The sequence below is a fragment of the Lycorma delicatula genome, chromosome 5 (assembly GCF_047948215.1).
Source record: "Lycorma delicatula isolate Av1 chromosome 5, ASM4794821v1, whole genome shotgun sequence".
In the NCBI taxonomy this organism is placed as follows: Eukaryota; Metazoa; Arthropoda; class Insecta; order Hemiptera; family Fulgoridae; genus Lycorma; species Lycorma delicatula.
In genome coordinates, this window is record NC_134459.1 from 75320326 (window position 1) to 75344354 (window position 24029).

At 31.5% G+C, this 24029-nt stretch overlaps 1 protein-coding gene across 1 annotated transcript in view; it reads right to left on the bottom strand.

Annotated features, from left to right (window-relative positions):
* Window positions 1-2982: 2982 nt before the first annotated feature.
* The window catches only part of LOC142325083 (BTB/POZ domain-containing protein KCTD3), a 60591-nt gene continuing 39544 nt past the window's right edge, over window positions 2983-24029 (bottom strand). The window contains exons 8-12 of the mRNA XM_075366407.1: window positions 22891-23030; window positions 21586-21772; window positions 17887-17983; window positions 15931-16112; window positions 2983-5018 (exon numbers count right to left, since the gene is read on the bottom strand). Coding sequence (XP_075222522.1) covers window positions 4819-5018; window positions 15931-16112; window positions 17887-17983; window positions 21586-21772; window positions 22891-23030 — 806 coding nt within the window. The 3' untranslated portion in view covers window positions 2983-4818. The remainder of the gene's footprint in view (window positions 5019-15930; window positions 16113-17886; window positions 17984-21585; window positions 21773-22890; window positions 23031-24029) is intronic.

Sequence of the window (24029 nt, forward strand, 5' to 3'; positions counted from 1 at the left end):
TTAGAAACTGCATGGATACAATATAGAGAATTTTTTAACACCCATAAAGGCAACATGTTTTAAAATTGGCGATAGGTGAAATGGAAACTACAACTTCACGCCATGAAAAACTCATTCAACTTTGCACAACACGTTGGTAGGTAATGTATAATTCCGTGGCCGCATTGGTGGAATTTTATGACCCCCTATTATTGTAATCCTTCCAAGCATATCAGAATGGAATGACAGAGACTCGTCCTCACAAGCAAATTCAATTTTATGTGCTTTGACTAATTGTCAATTTGTGATATCACTGTTTTGTGATAGTTTTCTTTAAGTCTTCAATTGTATAAATTCCTGCAGAATTTAATTATTGATCTTGTGAAAGCAGTAAACCTTGCTGAAGATATTAATATTGAAATAAAAAGTATATGCAAAAATGTTGTGAAGAATTTACTAAAATTTAGACGCTTGGTAATCATTTTTATCTGATTTTATTATGAAATAAATATATTTCATTGAATATATATATATATATAATGGGCATATTTAGAAACACTACATATCTATACTACAAACAATATTATAAAACTCAATAAGGGCTACACTGATTTTTCATGAAAAAGATTCCTTTCGTTTCCATTGTGCACAAATGACAGTAGGTAAATATTTGAAAAAACACACCAATGTTGTTAAATAAAATCATTTTAGGGAATTTAAAATAAATAAATACTGAATAAAGAGTATTACGGGTAAAACATAATATTAAAGATAATTTTATTTATTATTCATGAAACTTCTATAATCATTTCTGGTCCAGAGAATCTTATCATCAAAAGATCACATAATTTTCCTCTTCTTTTTTCATATATTTCTATATTATTTCCCAATTATACAAATTTCTGTAAAATAGGGACACATATTAGCTGAAAAGAAACTTACACTCCCACAAACATTTTTTTATAATGGAGATAAGTGGAAGCGGTTTGTTACATTCTTCCTTGTACCGAAGGGCTACTTCAATGAACATATATTTCACTCTTTTTAATATTCGGGTTAAAAAATGTTAAACAGGATCAATGATCATCATTTTGACACATCATTTTAAACAGATCGATGAGATGAGAAAAATTATACAATCTTTCTCATAAAAAAGGATGGTGCATGGGTTTGTTTGTTTAATGTATGTGTTCACAATTTTATTTTAGCTGATACTGGCATAGAGATTATCACGTGGTGCGCCAGGCAGATGCGCGCAGCATACAAACAATTCAATCGCTTAAACAATTTATATTTCTTGAACGATTTATACTTCTTTTTACAAACAATTTATCTAAAATTATATTTGTCTTCAGTATAAAAATCTGATTGGGCACTACATGACTTCCTTGTACACCTATTAAATTACATTTACATATTTTTTTAAAATGAAAAGTACATAAAATTTTATTTCATTAAAAACGCCTGATATTTTTTTCTTTTTTTTGTGATTATTGAATTATTATTTATCATAAAAATATTTTACAATGAGAGGTTAATAAATTATTAATAAAACAATATATTTAAATTATGAAAAATAGTTAAAAAAAGGAGAATCAAACCGATGTGCCTTCCCCTTGACCCAAATATATCATTAATTAAAATTTTATTTGGCTATAACTCTGGAACCAATGAAAATAAGTACCACTTATGATATATTATTGAAAATCTCTCACAATAAAGGCTTATTATTGCAGTTAGGAAAAAGTATAAATTAAAATTTTTTTGATTTTGGGCTTTGTGGGTCACTTTTGATCCAGTCAATTGCAATCAAAAGGGAAGGTGCACAACTAGTCCTAAATCCACAATTTCAGAATCCGATGGCTAATCGTTTTTGTGTTATATACATATGTACGTACAAATAGGTGTCATGCTGAAACTAGTCAAAATGGATTCAGGAATGGAAATGGATATTTCCGTTAAAATCTGAAAACTGAAATTTTTCGTGATCATTTTCGTAAAAATGTAAATGTGATTTTATATTAAAAAAAAATCCCTTAATTTACCTTACACATAGTAATTGTTCTTACTGAGCAAGATTAGCAATTTTGAGCAAAGTAGAATTGAAGATATAATTACACAAAAATGGAAAGTTAGTGTCCTTATGCAGCTAACAAGGCAATGATTAACACTGCAAGTAATTTCTCTAAAATCATTTTTTTTAGTTTAGTACTTTGTTAAAAATTATGAATAACACTATGGTATACTTTCTATTTAACCTGTACCCATCTTAAGCATATTAAATCACGGTGTAAAACCCAATCCCTCCTTTCTATACCAGAGCATGATGTGCTCAACTTTAAAATCTTAAGTTTATACAATTTGTTTGTCATACAGACAATTTATTATTTGTTTTTTCTTTAATAAATGACGTTTATTTTTCTGTAACTGGAAAGTCTAGATTAAACATTAAAATATAATTAAACTATTGAATCATTGAACATATACTGATGTTTACAGTTTCCAAGGAATGTAAATAACCCATTAATGTTTTTATCTAAATTGTGTGTCGTGTTTTAACCCACTGACTCGTTTTTAAAAGAATCTATATTCCTATATTACTTATCATTGGTACGTAAATGTTTCTATAATTATAATTATTTTTGTTTTAATAATTATTATTATTATTATTATTATTATTATTATTATTATTATGACTACAGGACTCAATAATAATTATGTACTCATGCATTAAGAAATAAATTTATCATTAAATATCTGTTTAAATTCTTTCCAAGAAAATGGATGAAATTATTCTAGTTTTATATTTAAATTTTATACGGAGAACTAGAGAATCTTAATTACATAAACATATGCAGCAGAAATACAACCAATCACTTACAGGTTATAGGGATAGTCACCCTCCAAACACAAGCAAAACTATAAAAAATACTCAGATTTCACTGCATGTAAATCAAGGGTAACATGTAGAAGGTACATAAAATAAAATAACCCTCATTCCTTATATCGTTAAGCACATTTTTACTGATTGCAAAAGAAATGTTATAAATAATTAACCAATTTGGCAATATAAACAATAAAACATAATTCAAAATGAAAATATTTTAAAATAAAACAAATAATTTACACTGTGTTTTGCCAGAACTACGAACAAATCTTACACAGCACTGTTCAGCAATTATATATGTCAAATTTTTACACTAGATGTCACAGAGTTAAAAATGTAATATGTTTTTCAAATTTCACAGGACATTCCATGACATCACTACAATAATTAAGTATGGTAAATTAAAATGATCCTTGACATCCTGTAATCATGGATGGTTTAATATGCATCAGTGTAAAAAATCTCACATTCTGAATATCAGATGGAATGAAATGATCAATTAGAGATACATGAATTCACATCAGCAATTCTAACAAATGACTAATGCACTGTCCTTAGATTCAATTTATTTATTAATTTACACAATTTATTATTTTTATAGGCACTTTTCTAAAATGGCTTTTTGAATATTTTTCTGCTATTTTTATTTGTTTTTAACTTAGTATTGATGAATTTTATTATTGTTTAAATGAATTGCCATTTATCAATTACAATACTTTAGAATTCTCTCTCTGAATGAACTAATTATTTTGAGTTTACACTGAACTTGAAATTAATGTCCTGATCACAAGTTATACTTTAATTACTGCTTACGATTCTGCAATGAGAAGAATCTATGAGTTTTTGATTTTAATAGTTTTTCCAATAATCGAGATTCACATCATGATTCTTGTGTGCAATATATCAATTATGCACCAGACTGGTTAAATTTTTTACACTAAATTGATTGCTTTTTTTGACTAATTATCTGAATCCTGGTTTTATTCATGGTCAGAGATACTTGAAATATGTAATTCTATGAAGTAGTTTGTAGTTTTATGGAGTAATGTATTTTTATGAATCAGTTAAATTAGTTTTTTTTTATTTATTAATTTTTTCCTTATTTGTTTGGATAGAGATCATTTTAAGTTATTCATTTATCATAATTAAGACTAGCGGAAAATTTCGCATTTTTTCTTTTAACAACAATTACAATTCATCATAATAATCATACTGCTCATTAATTCAATAAAATTTATCCAATAAGTACATCTACTATAACAAATACTATTATAAAAGAAGAAATCTTTTATAAGTAAGCTATGTAAGAGTAAGTTTAATTTTTAATATTTAATTATGAAAATTAAATAAAACTTCAAAAGTACTAAGAATTGATAAGTATTGCTTTTACTTTGTAAAGTGGTAATTTTATAAAAATTGTTACAGTATAAAAATAGTAATAAAAACTGATGTAAAATATGAGACTACTGTTCACTACTCAACACAGAATAGTGTAGCCACCTAATTTGTTCAAATGTTAACAAACAAGCACACATACACATGAGCATACATACATATTTAAAATCTTTTCTGAAATCATTTTAGCAGTAATACATTTTTAATATCAAACAGTAAATTTCAATCCATTCAAATATATTATTTAAAAACATTTTTAATAATACAAACTACAATTCTGTTTCAATTGACAAATTCACTTAAACACTTAATTGCTACGTACATCAATAAAAAAATTAACAGTTCAATTAATTAATGTTATTTTTACTAAGCTGTAAAAAATATTTAGATTTACTATTAATTATTTTTAGTTAATGTGCTTCACATTGTGCTAGTAAACTCTGATTATATCATTCTGGCTTATAAACATTCTTTCACTTCAGTTAACACATCTTTGGATAAACACTTTTAAGTCATAGTTTAGATTATTTTGAAATAACAAAAAACACTAATGTAAATCAGCATGGAGTTCCTGCATGATCTTGAACTTGAGACTGATTTAGGAATGCAACATTGGAAGCTTTTATCCTAGCAGCAGCACCTACTAATGACGGACATGGAGATATACAAGGAGTGGAACAGTGGCTATTACTTAAATCACACTGATCTAAAAGTTTGAGCAATTCCTCTGCTGTTGGACCACCATTACTTTGGACAGCTGAAATGCAGAAAAATATAGTTAAGAATATTTCCAAGGCAATTACTACAATATAATAATGAATGATACAATAATGAATACTGAAAAATAATTTTGTAAAAATTAATTTCAATTATAATTTAATGTGAACCAACTAAAGTTTAACTCCCCTTTTCTTCTCTACTATTATTCTGTTCAAATTAAAACTTGATATGTAATTAATACTTGTTCTTTTTAAATTTCTCCAGACATGATTCTTATATTTTCCAAATCAGTTTTTTTACCAACTAAAAACTAAATGGCCATTACTTTTTTGATTCATTTCTCTTTATTTATTTTTTTTTGGGGGTCCCAAAACCACTTTAGTGTTATCACCCAAGTCAAAATAATAACAAAACGTTCTTCTTAGATATTAAAATAAGGATAAAACTATAATAATAATAGGATTAAAACTAAAACAATAAAAGAAACATAACCATTAGGATAATATAACTACTAACATGAATAACAAAATAAAATCAAAATTTATGGTTGGTTATCATTAAGTCTTATGAAGTATATTGATTCTTCTTAGAAGTAACAATACCCAGCCTAAAGGATATTCTTATCCTTTCCTAGGTTGCGATGAATGTCTCTCAATAACATGAATTTGCAATGTAAGGCCGCATAACATATGCAGCCCACAAGGATGTGGTACACAGTCAAGCAGCAGTCACATCATACGCACAGTGGTGCATTTTCTGCTGATATCAGGTATCTGTGAGTTCTGGTATGTCCTAATCACAATTTTTTTTTTTGTTGAAAGAGCTGAAACCCTGTTCACTTTCACAATCTAATCCAAATCTAACATTTACAAAATGAGGGGGGGTTTATTCACATGATTACTAGTGAGTTAACTTAAATGTTCTATAATATAATAGTATAGCATTGTCCATTTCTCTATAGAATATTTTTATGATTACTAGTGAGTAATTCATCAATAGTGAATATGATTACACAAAAAAAAATTCATTAACTTAAATGTTTTATAATATAATAGTATAGCATTGTCCATTTCTCTATAGAATATTTTTTCTATCGGTTAGATGTATAATTCCACTAATACTTATCAGTAAATTACAAAAAAATCTACTTTCATTTCCCTTAATTATTGAAATGTCCATTGTTCATTGCAACACAAAATTTTTTATTAATCACATTATAATATTATTACCTTCAGTTCATCAATTTGTGATTTCACTAACTCCGAATAAATCAGTAGAAAAACTGAAATAAAAATTTCATTTCATATTCCCATGCACAAGCTTCAAGTTTATATGGCGAATTAAACATAAAATAAAAAAATAAAAAATTCAGACTATGTGATATAAACAAATTGAAATGTTGATATATAGTATAAATTTCTTTCTTACTGCAGAAATTCATTGCAACTAAATTTCTGCAGTAAATAATATTTCATTAAGAATCATAGTAAACTTTTTTTCTTTTTTTAATATATATTTTAAAACAATTTTTTAAATAAACATATTCAATATTTTACAAAATGAAGGAATGTATGAGGGTAATTTAATAATTAAAACACAAATTGCTTTGGGGCTAAAACTGTTTATTTAATCAATGTGGCCTTTTTTTCCATTTTTCAACATAAACTCTGGCAACATTATTACACTTTCCCCATCTCTGAATCAGTTAAGGAGTGCCCAGCGCAGAGCATTAATTGTATACACTGGTGTTTTTAAAACAACCTCCTACGAGGCTACTGTTGTATTGGAAAAGGCTTTCCCAATCAATTTGGTGGTGAAAGTTCGGGCAGCCATGTGGAGACTGCAAAGAGGCCAAGGCCAAGGTATTAGGGATGCGGTTTGAGCCGGGCCAGTACCGGAGCGGAACGGTGATCACAATGCAGCGTATCTAAATTTTGTTCAGTTGCCTATCACCCGCCTGTGGAAGAGATTGTAGAGCCTCATGATGGAAGCTTGGCACAGCTGGAATGGGACACCATGACTAAGGGAAGATCCTTGTATAAGTTTATACAGGATCTGGGGGGATGGTATGCCTCAAGCTCGTTTTTAAGGGCAACAGGTACCCAGGTGCTCACCAACCATGCTAACTTGAACCAATATCTGTTTCATTCTGCCTGGCAGCTGATGAGCTGTGCATTTGTAGGGAGATCCAATCAAATTAACACCAGATGTTTGACTGCCTGGCTCTTGGAGAGCCAGAGACTGGGCCACCCTGGAACTTAGAGGTCAAGTGGAAAATTGGCCACTCACAAGCAGCGGAGTCAATGTCGCGAGAGCCACATTGTCAGACCGTGTGGGAATTCCTAGATGCAGTTGCTTTGTTCAACCGGCATCTGTAGTTCACTTAAGGGAAAGACTCTTACCGCATTGCCATGGGAAGCTAACCTTGTGTATGGCTGACCATCAGCCAATTATTATGGCTCCAAGCACTATAAAATAGTGGACAGGTACTTGCTGGCATTCAGCGACCTACGCGCATGGCAGTGAATTGCTGCCTAGATGAAATAAATTTTATTATGGATGTTATATATATTTTTATTAGTTGATAGGGTGCGCCTACACATTTTAGCATATGACAAGTGAGCGGTTGGAACACGTAAGCCGATGGTGTATGGCAACATGCTTAGTCCACTCAAAGTTCATTTACACTCATACATATAATCCTCATTCATCCTCTGAAGTAATACCTGAACAGTAATTCCTGGAGGCTAAACAGGAAAAAGAAAGAAAACTGTTCAAGGCTCAATTGCTGTTTGTGACACAGACATTCAGATTTATGCTTTAGGGCGACCAAATGGGATGGTGGCAGGAGAAATGCCAAGCAAACCAGTCTCTGAATCTGCTTATTTATACCTACTGTAAAGAAATTTTTCTTGATTTCAGAGCCAATTTAGTACATTTTCTTTGATAGAGTCATTGCCGTAAAGCTTCTTACTAAGTACCACCTCACTGAGTGGACCAAACAAGTGGAAATCTGATGGGGCCAAGTCAGAACTGTACAAGTAATGAAATAATACTTCCTAATACAAGTTTTTTATGGTTTTGCAAGTTACCTGTGTGAGGCCGGGTGTTATTGTGAAGCAGAATGATGCCTTTATGCTGAGAACAAAAGTGTTTTTTAACAATGTTGAAAAACATTTCACTTTGTTGATAAGCATGGCAAATGTCTGCCAAGGCATTTACATCGGTGGTATCCCGACTGAGGTCTGGCTGATGACTGTGAGATGTAATCAGTTAGAGGGTCTAAAGATGACCTCCGGTAAAGCCCCTCAAGGCTTGGAACAGAAGGGGTGGTGTGGCGACCAGTAACATCACAAGGTGTGTGTCTTCCCCCTATGGGGTTGGGATGATAAGCATGGCACAATAGTATGTATTTTTATTGTTTGCTGATCTAGTAAATTGACAAAAACTGGGCGTTTTGCAGCCCAAAAAGATTGTCATCGTGATTTTTTCCCCAAGATTGTCATCACAAGGTTCAGAATTTTTTCTTCATAGGTGGACTTGTGTACTTCCCACCAATCCATGCTATATCTTTTTGATTCTGGTTAAAAATGGTGAATTCACATCTCATCACTGGTTAGGACACAGTAAAAGAAACCATCACCTTCCTGCTGATACCATAGTTTCAGCTCTGTGCATATACAAAGTTTTGTCTCCTTATGATGATCTGTTTACTTTTTTTGAACCTACCTTGTGCTTGTTTTATGTACTTGAGCTTCTTGGTGATAATATTATGAACCATACCAACATTTATTTGTAATTTTTCAGCTATAATCTCAACTGTAATCCATTGGTATTCTTGAATGAGAGAATATACGTGAGTTTTAGGTGCTGAATTTAAAACTTCAATTGAATGTTCAAAACAATGCTCGTCAGTTACTGAAGTTTGACTACCTTTAAATCTTTCTACTCTTATACAAAAATTTCTGCAGTTCATATAATTCTCCCAGTACTGTTTGGTTTTACAAGATATTATCCAGTTTTTCACCTTCAGAAAGAAAAAAACCAATCACTGCAAGCTGTTCAACTAATTTAAAACTTCAAGAGAATCGCCATCTTAAAAAGAGATTATCAGATTACAAAATGATTTTTAGGTAAACAAAAGAATTTTATTCAAACATCTAATGAAAAGTCATCACAGGATTGCCATCTGTATCATAACCTTCTTTGGGGAGAAAAAGCAATTCGGTCTTTCCAAGCTATTTGTGTACTCCACAGTTATTTGTGTCTTTAATTACACAAGCCTGCAAAATTTGGGTTGCGGAATGTTTTTTAACTTTTGATAATTGATTCCTATGTATTTTTTAGCACTGAATCTGAAAATAATCATAATTTTTTCCATCATATCAGTATTTTTCACAAATCGCAAATTTCAAAACTTGTAAAACTTAAAAAGATTGTGAAATGTGATACTATAAAATAGACATAAAAGTATTTTATTTATAATAAATTAGTATATTAACTTTGGCTTATACAATGCATTCTTATAACTAAACAATTGTGTGGTCTGAAGAGGAGGGCATTCCAACCCCGTAGGGGGAAGGCATCCACCTTGTGATGTTACCAGTCGCCACACTACCCCTCTGTTCCAAGCCCTGACAGGCTTTAGACCCTGGGATTGTTTTTAGACCCTCTAACTGATTACATCTCACAGTCATTAGCCAGGCCTCGGTCAGGATGCCATCGATGCCTCGGCAGACATTTGCCGAGTAAATACATATCAAATTTTGCCTTTATGTAGGCTTCAAATGGACATCTTCACTTCCAACCTAACATGATTCCTTCAAACTAACTAACGTAAACCGTGGAAGCGCAAACCTCACGCCTAGTACAGATTTGACAACACCGTTTGTGATTGTGAATGCCTCAGAAAAGGAACGAGTTTAAAGTTAAATCAGTGCTACACTAATACCAATCAAAATTGTGTTTTACGCAAAATAGAAATTCAGACCTACACCCAAATAAGCCGAGTAGTTTAGGTCACCGAACAAGGGGAACGCAACCGCATTCCAGTCTGCGCAGGAGCCGGGGACAAACCCCGCACCCCCACCCGATCCCATCATGGTGTCTCACATGACATTACCAAGTTACGATCAGCACCGCCGCCAGTGGAGGGAAGCCATGTCGGGGACAGACAGAGAACATGATCCACTGTATCATCAGCTCACAATCCGGGCATTGACTTGAATCCACCAAACTAAACCTAGCCATACTCACCTGAAAGGCACCATGCCTAGAGAGAAACTGTGTGATATACCGATTGGGGGAGACCCATCTAATCGCACCTAAATTAGACATTACACGAAATGTACCATGCGTGTAGCGGACCTGTGGGGGATTCATCCCACCTGACCTGCCAAGGCACAAGGCCCCAGTCTTCAATCTCCTGCTTTCATTCTGATGTCAATAGGTTATTTACCTTGGAAATGTAGCATTCCTTATGCTCATTAGCCAAGATATCTATTGGTTTGACTCTGGCTATAACACAGACTGCCTCCTGGGAGACTGTTCTGTGTCGCCTATAACAGCCAGCAAGAGGAGTTGCTGGGCCCTCAGCAAAATGTCCATGCAATACCTAAACGCCATGCGGTGAGCTCAGACAGGCGTAGCATACAGCATAACAGCTTCGTTGACACCTTTCTGAAGGATATACATGGTATGGTAATTCAACCACCAATCAAAATGAATGACTATGGATTTCATAAAAAGCATCACCAGCCTTTTTTGCCACATACTGTAGATGTTCCTTGAACCGAAAATTCTCATCAAGGGTAACACCCAAGTATTTTGAGTTGTAATGTACCGAATGGAGAGAACAGCCATCCGAACCCGGATTTTGTTGGGAAGCAGCCAATTGGCCCTTAAGCAACATCATTGAGGTTTTCTCTGGGCTGAAAATCATCCTATGTTGGAGACTCCACAGTTGGAGTGTCTCACAAGCACAAGCAGCTCGGAATTCTACATCGTTACGTGAATCCCCTTCAATCAGTAGCAGCGCGTCATCAGCATAAGTGATCACACGACAACCACGTGGCAACCTTAAACACAACATCGAATCGAATTCTATGATCCAAAGAAGAGGGCTCAGAAAGGATGCCTTGAGAGCATCCTTTAGTTAAGGTCTTATGAACCTCCGAGCTGTCATCACACAGGGAAACAGTCCGATGGCTGAAATAACTTGAGAACACTTCTAGTTCATTTCGTGTACACTACATTTCTGCATGTGAAACAGGGCAGAGGGCCACTATTGGTTGTTAAATGCCCCGGATGTGTACAGAAAAATCCCTAATCATATTTACATGGACTGGAGGAAGCTATATCCGTCACTAGTACGGCATCCTCAGTGCTCTTGGCCAGTCGGAAATCATACTGGTTGTCCATTAGCAAATGATCAATGGCCAATCCAACATTAATATACAAATATAGGACCTTCTCAAAAACCTTGCCAATCACGGGCAAGAGCGTTAGTAGACAGTAAGAACTAACAGCGGAATCTTTGTCGCCACCTTTGAATAACACCAAGCCTCCACGCTTCCAACATACCAGAAAGGGCCGGCATAGAGAAATCTATTATATATTCTAATTAGAGGACTAAGGACCATTGGAAGCACTCAGATGAGGAGCTCCACTGTGATACAATCATATCTGGGGGCCTTGTGCCATGCCATGCTACAGATCACCTGCCACACTTCTGCCTCAGTGATCTCAGAAAATTGTGTCAGTCTCGAAAATCGCCACTTCCCACCTGACACACTGGTGGAATGAAACCTCAGTCACCATAGTGTCGTCGGAGCAAATCATTCAGCAAAATATTAAGGTCACAGGTCCTTATCAATTACCACATCCTTACAGGTTGATAAAACTGACAGGACATCTTTCCTGCACTTATGTCTAAGGATTTTATACACAATACTCCAAGGGTCTCTGTTCCCTTGATCCTGAACGAAGGAATTATGCTTGGAGGACCTAATGCTATGAAAGTACCTAGTCCTTGCTCAGCAGTAATCTTCAGTTAGGGCCACATGCCGATCGGGATCACCCTCTCTATGCACAGCCCTTCAGAGTCAGTTCACAAACTGCTTCATTGCTGTCAGATTCCGAGACCACCAACCAGATGTACATTCCCGGCCAGTGCCTCTAGGAATGGTGGCTTCAGCCACTCCCACCACCACAGAAGGGATATTTTCTGCCAGGACATCTAATGACAGGCCGTCAAAATCTCAAGAAAAAATCTCCAGTCTGGATTCCAACAAAGAGAAGAATTTCGGCCAGTCTGCCTTCCCATGCACGAAGCACCCCTAGTAAACAGGATCCTCATGGCCATCGGCAGCTCATCCACTATTTCAAATAGTATCAACCAATGATCGTCGACCACAGCCCAGACAAGAACCCTGCTAAGGGTGTCCCTACCAATGATGATGTCAATATTGTACCTGAACAGGCCCATCGGGCGATGTAAGTGGCCAACTGGTTTCCAACATTAAAGATCTCAAAATTGTGCTGAACAATGAAAAAAAAAATCAGTGATCCAGAAAAGCGACTTTACATTAACATCGGCACCAATAAGGACTGGACCATTGCCCACAATATGTAGGGTCCTATCCCATCTCGCTAGGTGTTCATCAGTGGGATCCCTGTATTGAAAATATGAATTAGCAAGTGTAAGGTTCTGTCCGTGAATGGCAGGTCTGATGACAACATGATAGACAACAGAAATCTGCCGTATGAAAATACTATCAAGCGACTTCCTGCACAGAATAGCAGACATACAGGTATTCTCTATACAAAACTTTTTCCAGCTGCGAAAGCCTGGCAGATCACCCCTAATTACATATGGGTGCTGCTGAAGGACAACATTGAGGCTCCCTCTCTCTACAATCTCACCTGCTCAGCCTGGACTACATAAGCACCCTGGGCATTTAGTTGACCAAACCTAACATCTAAGGAATTAAAATACAGCGCAATGACCCTTACATAACAGCCACACTCCTTACTAACATCTGGGTACTCATGATTCTTATGCAACCTCTTACAGTTAGCACAGGCTGTTGCCTCAGACCTATGCGAACAATCATCACGTTTGCGGCCCTCCTTGCCACAATGGGCACACGCCAAGGCAAACTTACAAAATTTAGCCCTGTGATCATATCTGCAACACTTGAAACATCTTTGGACATCTACGTACGTACTCTTTTAGTTGGCAGGACCCTAAATCAATAAATAGTCTGCCTGCAGATGTAAATTTTTGAAAGAGACCAGAACTTACCTCAAAGGAGGGTAGATGGGGGTTGGGGTTTGGGTTTGAAAATGACAAGATTGTGAGAGAGTTGGCTCTCTCACCATCAGTGAATCAGTTTAGGTCAGTGAATGCATGGTGTCGACAGTTTGACCGACAGGTTGTGACAAGACTTAACAAGATATAACATGCTCACTGGCAACTATCCACACTACTCATGCACTGTGCAGCTACTATCAGTGCTGTTTAAATGTGTATAAATCAAGTTTTTTTCCATCGTCCATGATCAAATGCATTTTTTCGGCAGAAAATATATTTTCCAGCCATAAAGCAAACTTTCTGTTTTCAAAATGGCTTCAAGAGGCTGCAAAAATTCTGCAGATTTTTTTGTTATAGTTGTGGTAAGTTAATGGTGGAAAGGTAAAAAAAGAAATATAACAAGTTTCATTCGACAAGTGCACCTCACATATTTCAGAGTGAAAATAGGAGATCAAAACAAAACTTGGGCACCCCGCTATGTTTGCTACACATGTGTTGAAAGACTTAGACAGTGGTCAAGGGGTGAACAAGAGGCATACAGATTTGGAGTTCCATTGGTGTGGTGAGAGCTACGAAATCACACCAATGATTGTTATTTTTGTTCAACTGGTGTTCACAGTTTCAATTTGAATAAATAAAGAATCATCTATCCAAATATGCCATCTGCTTTACACCCGGTTCCTCATGGTCCAGATATACCAGTGCCAATTCCACCAGAAAATTTACCTGAAATAAACGGTTCCAAAAGTGATTTAAATGAAGATAACATCGAAGGGTAAGAACCTGGAGATAGCTGTGCACCAGAGCTTTATTCATAGTCTGAACTAAATGATTAGGTTAGAGACTTACATCTGACCAAAGAAAATTCACAATTGTTTGGTTCAAGGCTTAAAGAGAAAACCCTGCTAGCAGCTGGCACTTCATTTTCCTGGTTCAGATACAGAGAAAAGGATTTTTTTCCATATTTTTCAGAAGGAGAATTAATCTTCTGCACTGAAGAACATGGACTTTTGACTTGATTTAACATTCTGTACATAAGTACCAATTAGAGACTGCTCATAGATTCGTCCAAAGAAGCCTCAAAGTTGTCCTTCTTCACAGTGGGAATATGTACTCATTAATACCAGTCAGACATTCTGTCCACTTAAAAGAAAGTTACAATAATCAGGAATTCGTTCTCTATACAATTAAATATGACAATCATAAGTGGATTACGAGCGGCAATCTCAAAATAATATAGATACTCCTACATCAGCAAGAAGTATATACAAAGTTTCCTTTTTTTGTGTGAATAGGATAGCAGAGACAGAGAAAATTATTGGAAAGATTATTATTGGAATTATAAGGAAAGATTGGCCAAAAAGAGCTTGATAAGAACCTGGAACCAAAAATATGCTCTGAAAAGCTCTCATAGCTGCGAATAAAGTTCTCCTTCCATCTCTGGATATCAAGTTAGACTTGATGAAGCAATTTGTGAAAGCCTCACCAAAAGAAAATGTTTTAAATAGATCTATGATAAATTTCCAGTTTATCAATCGTCAAACTAAAAGAGGGTGTCTTTAATGGTCCTGACATCAGAAAACTTCTCAAAAATGGTAATTTTGAAAAACAAATGGAAGTTGCAGAAAAGAAGCCTGGGAAACCAAGTTTCTAGACAATAAGAAGGATCTGAACTTCAAATCAGTCGTTGAGAACATGCTGCAGAAGCACAAAAATTTAGGCTATTCCATGAGCTTCAAGGTACACTTTCTAAATTCACATGTGAACTAGTGCCATTAGCAAAGAGATGGATGAAAGATTTCATCAAAACATGAAAGAAATGAAAGGAGGTATCAAGAAAAATGGACTACTACAATGACGGCAGATTATTACTGGATATTACAACAAAATTAACCCTGTACAGAACAAAGAAGGAAAATTGCAAAGCAGAGTATAAGCTGTCCAAAGAAACTTTGACACATAGAATAAAATTGTAAGTATTTTACACACTTGTCATTAAGGGTGGGTGAAGAGGGAGAGCTGTTTCCAAAGGCATGACGTACCTCATAAAAATTAATTAAATAAATAAAAATAAATTAATTTAAAAATGCACTACAATAGAAATTTGGCTTATCTTGTGGCAATTTTCATTACAAATCACGGGGTCAATGAACCACCCACCCTCCTCTTCGGACAACTCAACTGTTTAGCAATAAGAATATATAGTATAAGGCAAAAAAGTGAATATATTACATTAATTTGTTTTTAAAAAAAAGTCTTATATCTACTTTATTGTTTTCACAAATTTTTACCTTTTTACAATTTTTGAAATTTGCGAAAAATCCTGACGTGATGGAAAAAATGAAGGTTTCACATTCGGCGCTAAAAATTACATAAGAAATAATAATCAAATACTAAAAAACACAACCATCGCAGGCTTGTATTATTGAGTGACCCTCATAAATAAAAACAAGCATTATATAAAACATTAACTTAAGGAAAAAAATATTTACGATTTTACCACATTTATAAATTTAGAGAGTACTTATCAACATGGATACATAACTTCACATCAGAAGAATATTTCTTAGAAGAAAATAAATTGCATTGGTAAATATACAAATAAAAATGATAAAAAAAAAATTAATATACTTACATATTTCTCCTTTTTTAACAAGATCTAATGCTGTTGTTAAATCCCACATTTGTAATGCGCCATTGCTATGACCAGTAAATATAAACCTACGAGGACGTGAACCCATTCTACTTGAGCCTTCACATTCATGAACACAGAAAGATGTTATAGTAGTCCCATCAACTGCTCGTATTACACACACCCTACAAATTGTCAAACCTGAATTATTTTCTTATACCAATGCAACACATTATTTAATGTACATTTATAAAAAAAATTCATATTTATATGCAAATTTTCATAAAAGTATTTATAACTATAAATATATACAGACAATTAAAGCAACCTCAGACAATAGTCTTAACTTAAGAGATTAAAGTCTAAAATCATATATACAATTGTAATTTCATTAAAAAATCTCTTGATAGAATATTCATATTTCTTTACATAAACAGAAACCTCTTTTATGATTAATTAATAAAAACGTAAAGTTTAGTATTGGTGCATGTCACACGCCTTTATTTCTCACAGAGAACTTGAGGTGATTTTATTTGTAGAAAATAAACATGGATACTAATACAAATCAAGATTATTTTCAGAATCTGAAAACTCTTCCCAATATTATTTTCTTGTATTTATATTTCTTTTTAGAACAACAAAAATTAAACAGATCTTCAGCAAACAGTATTTAATTAATTATTGAATAAATTCTTGCAAATAGATCTTCATTACTACTTAACAAAGCTACATAGAATAAATGAAGTGCTAATAGAACCAATTTAACTGCATTTGTAGTTTAGCATCCTAGCATATTATAATAATTGTTATCAGTAATAAATAAAATAAAATACCACTTCCTGCGTATTTTTAAAAAAATTCTTTCACATTAGTGCTTTCGCAATGTTCATCAAATATATTAATTTTTTTCTTTTAAATTAAAAATTTAATAAAGAAGGATGTTACTCCTTTTTAGTCAGATTGTTAAACGGTTAATTGAAGTTATAATACAAGATCATTCAAAAAGGACTTCACAACTTTAAAATCATATAAAATTTATTTAGATAACTTACAGATTTAGTTGAGGTTTCAATTAATAGCACATAAAGTTTAGACTCACATAGTTCATTAGTATCGAATTCAGCCACCAGTATTCACCAGTGTTGTTAAAAAAAAATATATTTACTGATGGTGAATGTGCTCACTATGTGAGCACATAAACCAGAAATGTAAATTTCAAAATTTATCAAAAACACCTTGTCAGTTAGTGAGCTAAGTACTGTTAGTGATATGGTTAAAGTTACATAAAGAATAATTATGGTAACAAGAAAAAATAAAAATCAAATACAAATTAGAAACATGGATTTTTTTTAATAAGGTATCACTAAAAAATCTATAATACAGCAGCTAATAAAAAAAGATCAATCCTAATAAAAAAAAAAACTTCAAAAATAAAAAGCACTTATATCAATTTAAAAAGTATGAAACTGGTTGTTGAAACATGAAATTAATTAACACTAGATGCCAGTTTCAAAATTTGACAAAATCCAAGCAAGTTTTTTAAAGCTAGAAAAATTTTAATGTTGAGTAATAATATTTATCTTAGTTTAGCTTAAAAGTTTAAAATATTGAACAAGATATATTTTAAACTAATACACAAACCAACAAATAGAAATTGGTATAAAAAACTAATTAAAAAAGTATATTTTAAACAACAGATGATAAAAAATTATTCATAAAGAGTATTATTTACTCTATATAAAAAGGACTATAAATACAACTGCTGAAAAATATTTTTGTAACACTTAATGAGATATAATTGCAAATAACAACAGTACAATTATCACTTAATTAAAAAAGGAATAATCGAACAATTCTTCAATTATAAGCACAAACCAGGAATAACTTTAATTAAATTGAATACATTTCTACTCTATAAAAAACTTAAATACTATGGGAGGAGCCCAAGATTTTATTTACCTTTTTCCGTTAGATGCTAGTCTTACAAACAGTTCTGGTGTCTCAGGCACAACTTTCTGTACAAATACTTGTTCATCATCTTGTTCTCCAAAAGGTCCTGCAAGGGGTTCCAATTTTTAACATAATTCTGCTTAGTAAGGTAATATAAATACACAAAAACATGTAATAATAAGATAGATGAACCTAAATTACAGCACTGAATTCAAATTATAAAAATGAAAAATATTAAGAAGCAATGGAACCTCTTTTAAATATATTTAAAATTACATATAAAAAACGAACAATAAAATACCCCTTTTATCACCGTCCATTACCACATGTATGGGTATATTAATTTGTAATATACACATTGTACTATTAAATTATTAAAAATTATAACTATTTTGCATTAAGATGCTAATAAAGTAGCAACTATACTGTCATTTTAAATTTATTAACTTTAAAACAATAAATTTTTAATGTAGCTTCTTTTTAACAGTACCTAAAGCTTTATGTAACACGAGTCTGAGGTTCAAATATAGAAATGATGGAGATGAAACAACAAACAGCCTGCAGATCCACAAATTAATTTAAATGTTTGTGAACTAAATGTGTTATGCTTACAAATTAAACAATAATTTCTGTCAACAATTTTATTCATTACTTAGGGGTATAGATACCTTGAATAAAGTTTAATTTTAATGTGGTAATACATTAAAAGCATACAAAAAAAATTAATAAGAATAAGAAGGTTTATTAATAAAAAAGCATAAAAGTCAGGGGCTAAACAGTAAAATAAGATTTAGGTGCAAATGATGTTATATTAATGTCCTTTATCTTTTTAGAATATGTCTAAATTTAGTACCTGGATTAATGGTCCATATGCTAAATTTAATAATTCTATAAATACTTTGTTTTAAAACAGAAAAGAGTACAAGGAGAGATTGCCAATCAAGGTTAATGTTTTCTTGAAAACACTACCATATACAAAACCACAAAGAATGAAAAAGCTTAGCTATATTCAAAGTACATTAGACATTCAAAGACCAAAAGAAACATACAGTTAAAATAAATGTTTGTGTAATATTTTGAAAAAAAAACTACAATTTTTTAGAAAAAACTATTCAGAAAATTGGTTGATGAGGTCCAAAGTAGAGGTAGGTGTGATCCTTCATGTGATAGCTTTCAGCAGATTGAAGGAACTGAACTACACAGGAGATAAACTCTGCAGCTCACACTGATTTTCATGATTTTCACTATAGAATGACCCATAGACTTCCTTATGACATTATATTAAACTATGCATGATGGAAACTTTAGAAAAAATAACTACTCCAAATGATAATCTATAAACAAAAATCTACTTTAGCAACGGGAATCCTTAAACAGCTGACCCAAAACAAACATATTTCAACAATATGTTTATGTGGCATAATGAGAATAATACGACACAATAAATTTCACAAACCGAATAATATACACAAGCAATAATAGCAGCATTAAATACAACATTCAAATAACTGCAGTTTATGCCTTCTCAGTTCAGTATTAGTTGCTCAGTATTAGTTTTTATCAGTATTTGCTCAGTATTAGTTCAGTATTAGTTGCCTGAACCTGATATGAGATAATTGTTCTTGAAAATAGCTTAGGAAGGTAATTTTATACTTCAATGTCAATAAATATTGCAATTATGGTACCTAGCAGATAGTAGATATAACAAATGAGACTATATATTCAGTGTTTTTAATTATTTATCTATTTTTATTTATTTTTTAATACTTATACATATCCACAATAATAATAATTATTCACCATTTGCTTTTTGTAATACGATTCTTTCCAGAAACAACTGAAATTTAAGCATTTTGCTGTCATACTAAAAAATTATTATAACATTCATTATTTATCTATTCTGTAATGACAAATTAAAAGAAAACCATCTTCTGAATTCATATTTTACAGATAAATAAGTTAAGAAAATCTGAAACGGTGCATAAAAAAAACTTAAGAGGAAGAATCCTGCTGAAAAACTGATAGCAGTAAATGGTGAACAAACATACTAATTAAAAGATATAGTATGATGACCATACTAAATGTGGTTCAGATTATTGATATCATAAACTGTTATTAACTAACAAAAGTAATTTGTTTTATACAGTAAATAGTCTGTTTCTTTAAATTCTAGTTTCAGTGTTTCAAGTATCTATACACTTTACTATATTTGTAGAAAAAGATGAACACAGTTTTTTCTATTTGATAGCTATGTGTATTATGTATGTATTTTTTTTTTTTTAATGTAAAAGACTTGTTTAAAGACATAAAAGGACATTTGTTAAAAATGTCTATTTTCAATATAAAACCTTAAAATGTGTAAATAACAAAAAAATAAAACAATGCATCCTAAATGTTTTTGAAAACAACCACATACACAAAAGCTTAATATTTATGAAGAAAAATAAAGAGTAATTAAACATATAAAAAGAAACGGAAATTTGGAAATCAAGTGTTCTGCAAACCTCTCAACCTCTCAATTGTCAGTACATCTTATTATATATTTGAAATAATTTATTCTTGTATAAATCTTACTCTTTATCTACACAAACTTCATTAGCTAAGATTTTTTTATTACATATATTCATTCATTCATTCAGGCATTCAAAACTGATGTAAAAAAAGAAATGAAATCTCCATGCAATGAAAACTGACGCTTTTAAAACAGTAATTAATTGATTTACTTAACTGGAAGTAAAAACATAAAAATACCTAAAATCTAAATACTTATTATAACACTAAATTCTTATTAAATACAAATAATATGGGACTTAATTACTTGATTATTTAAGAGAAAATTGAATAAAATTACATTTAAGTAATATTGGTATAACTAGCAGACATCAAACATAATCAAAAATTATGATTGCTGATTTGTATACTATGCAATATATATGCTAAAAAACTACAATAGTTATTTAAATAATTTACTCTCACTGCCATAACAGCCCATAGAGATTGATCTAAATCACACAAACAATAATACTGAAACACAAGAAACTGGCTTCATTAATTATCTTACAGCTGTCAGAAACTAAAATAATGTGTCATATATTAAAAAAAAAATTGTTGTAACATCTTCATACTGATAATATTACAGAGAAAAGAGACTCAAAAAAGAAAGCATGCTCTATTTTATTATTTACTGAATTACTTAGAACATATATGTTATTTGGTTTAATTCTTGCACTTCATGAAATCACAAATTTTCCACTGTAAAATTGTAACTTCAACTCTTTTGCAGAGTTGAAGTTACATTATTAATTACCAATCTGGTAATTGATAAGGTAAAGTGATTCAGAATATTAAGGGAAGGGCTAGGGATTTATGAAGCATTTTATTATACATTAGCACTATTCAAGTTTAATGTACAAAAAATAGTAATTGAACAGATGCTCATTAAAAACATGTAAAAATCCCTAATTTTTAACAAAACATTTGCTGAGATATAATAAAATTTAAAGTGAACACATTTAATAAAAATATACGAACCTACATTAAAGAGATCTGAAATCTCAATTATACTTGAAGTTAAATACTACTTAAATAATATACAGCTGTATACTATTTAAATAAATAATTTTACTAAATACTATTTTAATTAATCTTTACTATACACCGTTTTTATAAAATAGAAATAGCATAACTTTAAAAATGAATTATATTTACCACAGTCATTTCCAGCCGCGTAACTAACATAAGGCTCAACTTCTTCTAAAGAAAGAATCTTAAAGGAGGCAACTGGAGTTGATCCTGGTTGAGTTGATATCATACCACGAAACCTGGTAACACTCCATGTCCGGACATGATTGTATTCACAACAAACTGATACTAAAAATTTTTCTGATAACATAACCTGCAAATGATGTTAAGATATGCAAGAATTAATTAATTTCAGTGAAATTTTTTATTACTTAGAAAGTCATTGCTATTTTAATTCAACTATTTCTTTTAAGTAGCAACTGCTACCATTATTGGCCACTACATTATGCCAACTGCATGCAATGAAACTAAACCAATTATTCTTTAACTTTGGTAATCTATGGGAACCACTTTGTAAAACTGACTTCAGCTGTTGACATTTTATTCTTATTTCAAATCCTACTTTAATTTCCAGGATGTCACTCCAAAAAAAAACTTCAGAATTGTCATGTTGTAAGGGATGTATTTTACAAACTTAACCAGGATCCCAAAATTCTTAGCGATTTGAGAACCTTAAAGCTAAATGTAACCATTCATAGGAGAGAAAGAGATAAAAAATATGACAGCTACCTGAACATAAATAAAAATTAGTTTAGATATAACAAAACGTTGGTGAGGTAACAGATACTAGGAGGCAATCAACTTTTGTTAAGTGCTTCTGGATTTTTTTCTTACACGCCAATCTGCGTTCAATAATTAACAAAAACATATTTTATTGCAATGCAGGAAGAAAATTCTTTAACTTCATTAAATACAAATGCATATCACTAATTAATTTATTTGTTCAACTTATATACCTCTTTCAACTTTTATATACACATGAAATTTTGCTTATGAACAAATTATAGTAAAAATTAATTAAATAAAAAGACTTTTTTTAAAAAATATAAAAGGGAAATGATACATCCTTTTGTAATCTTAAGACATCCTAGCAGCAACTGCAAAACTGAATGGATATTTTCTGACACTTGAAAGTAGGAAGGCACAGAGTTTAGGAATTAAAATATAAAAAATTTTGAAAAATGCTAAAAATGTTTGATGTTTTAATACCTAAACATAAAGAAAATAACAAATGGTAACACAATGTAGGTCTTTTATCTTTTAATACCAGTTTTTTCCATTTTTATAGCCTAACAAAGCCAACATACAGAAGAAAGCGGTATAAAAATTTGTAGCATGTGAAAAAATGCCCAGCCTGATCAGCATTTTAATCTGAAATTCAGATAATATACAATGAAACAATTACTAATTTTTTTTATGCTAAAAACATACCTTAGTAACAGGACTCTGGTGCACTGTAAATGTTTGAAATAACTGAGGTCCATGACCAACTGTTTCAGGATGCTGTACAATAACTCGTACTGTTCCAGAGCTAGTTCCATATGCAATCTCAATCCAGTTTCCACATAAACCTGTTACAACAATCAAAATAATAATTAATATGTAATTAATTAAATTAATTACACTACAGTTGATATTAATAAATCATTTAGTTGTTTTTTTAATAATGTAAAACAATATTTACAATAACAGTTAGATGTATATTAATGAAAATACGGTTTAAATAAGAAATCGAATAAAGTAGAAGTGTTAATTACTTATACAAAAGCTCTCTCTAAAACATAGGAAAAAATTGTGTAAAAATCTCCCAACATTCTGTCTAATCTATCACAGGTCAAACTGACAAAATTAAAGTCAATTACACTTATCTACTTTTCCAAAAATTAACAAAAAATATATTTAGATTTTTGCCTAATGTCTGTAATTAACATTCCTTAAATGTCCAAAATTAAATTCACAAAATTTCCTAGAATTAGCAGGAAACATTTTACAAAATGTTCTTCTCAGTAATTTCAACATGAGTCATTCCAAAAAATTCCTCTTTGAATAACTTAACAGTATTGTTTATGCAACAAGCTTGTGACAAACTGGATCTAATGAAATTTAAGATATTTTTTCAGAACTTTAACACTACAGATAAGTAAAAATAAATAAATATATTTATTTTAAACATTATTTTTTATTATTATTTAAAATTATTATTGCAAACAAATAAAAATAATAATAAATATTTTATTATTCAGTCATAAGAACATCCCCCAATCATAGGCAAAATGATTAAATAAATTTTCTTTGACTTTAAACTCTAGGTGGTATTTTTTTCTCAAAAACTATTTAAATAAAACTTTTAATATGAATAAAAACCTAAACATATAGAAATAAACATGAAAAATTAATATAAGCTAGTTCCCATGTGAATTATCAACTTACATTTCTATAACTGATTTGTAAGGTACAACACTACTTAAAATACCAAAAATACTGCAAAAATTTAATTTTTCTGCATTATTATTTGTTTAAAAATTAGAAAAAAAAATTGTTTAACAAAACTAGTCATTTGAGAACACTAA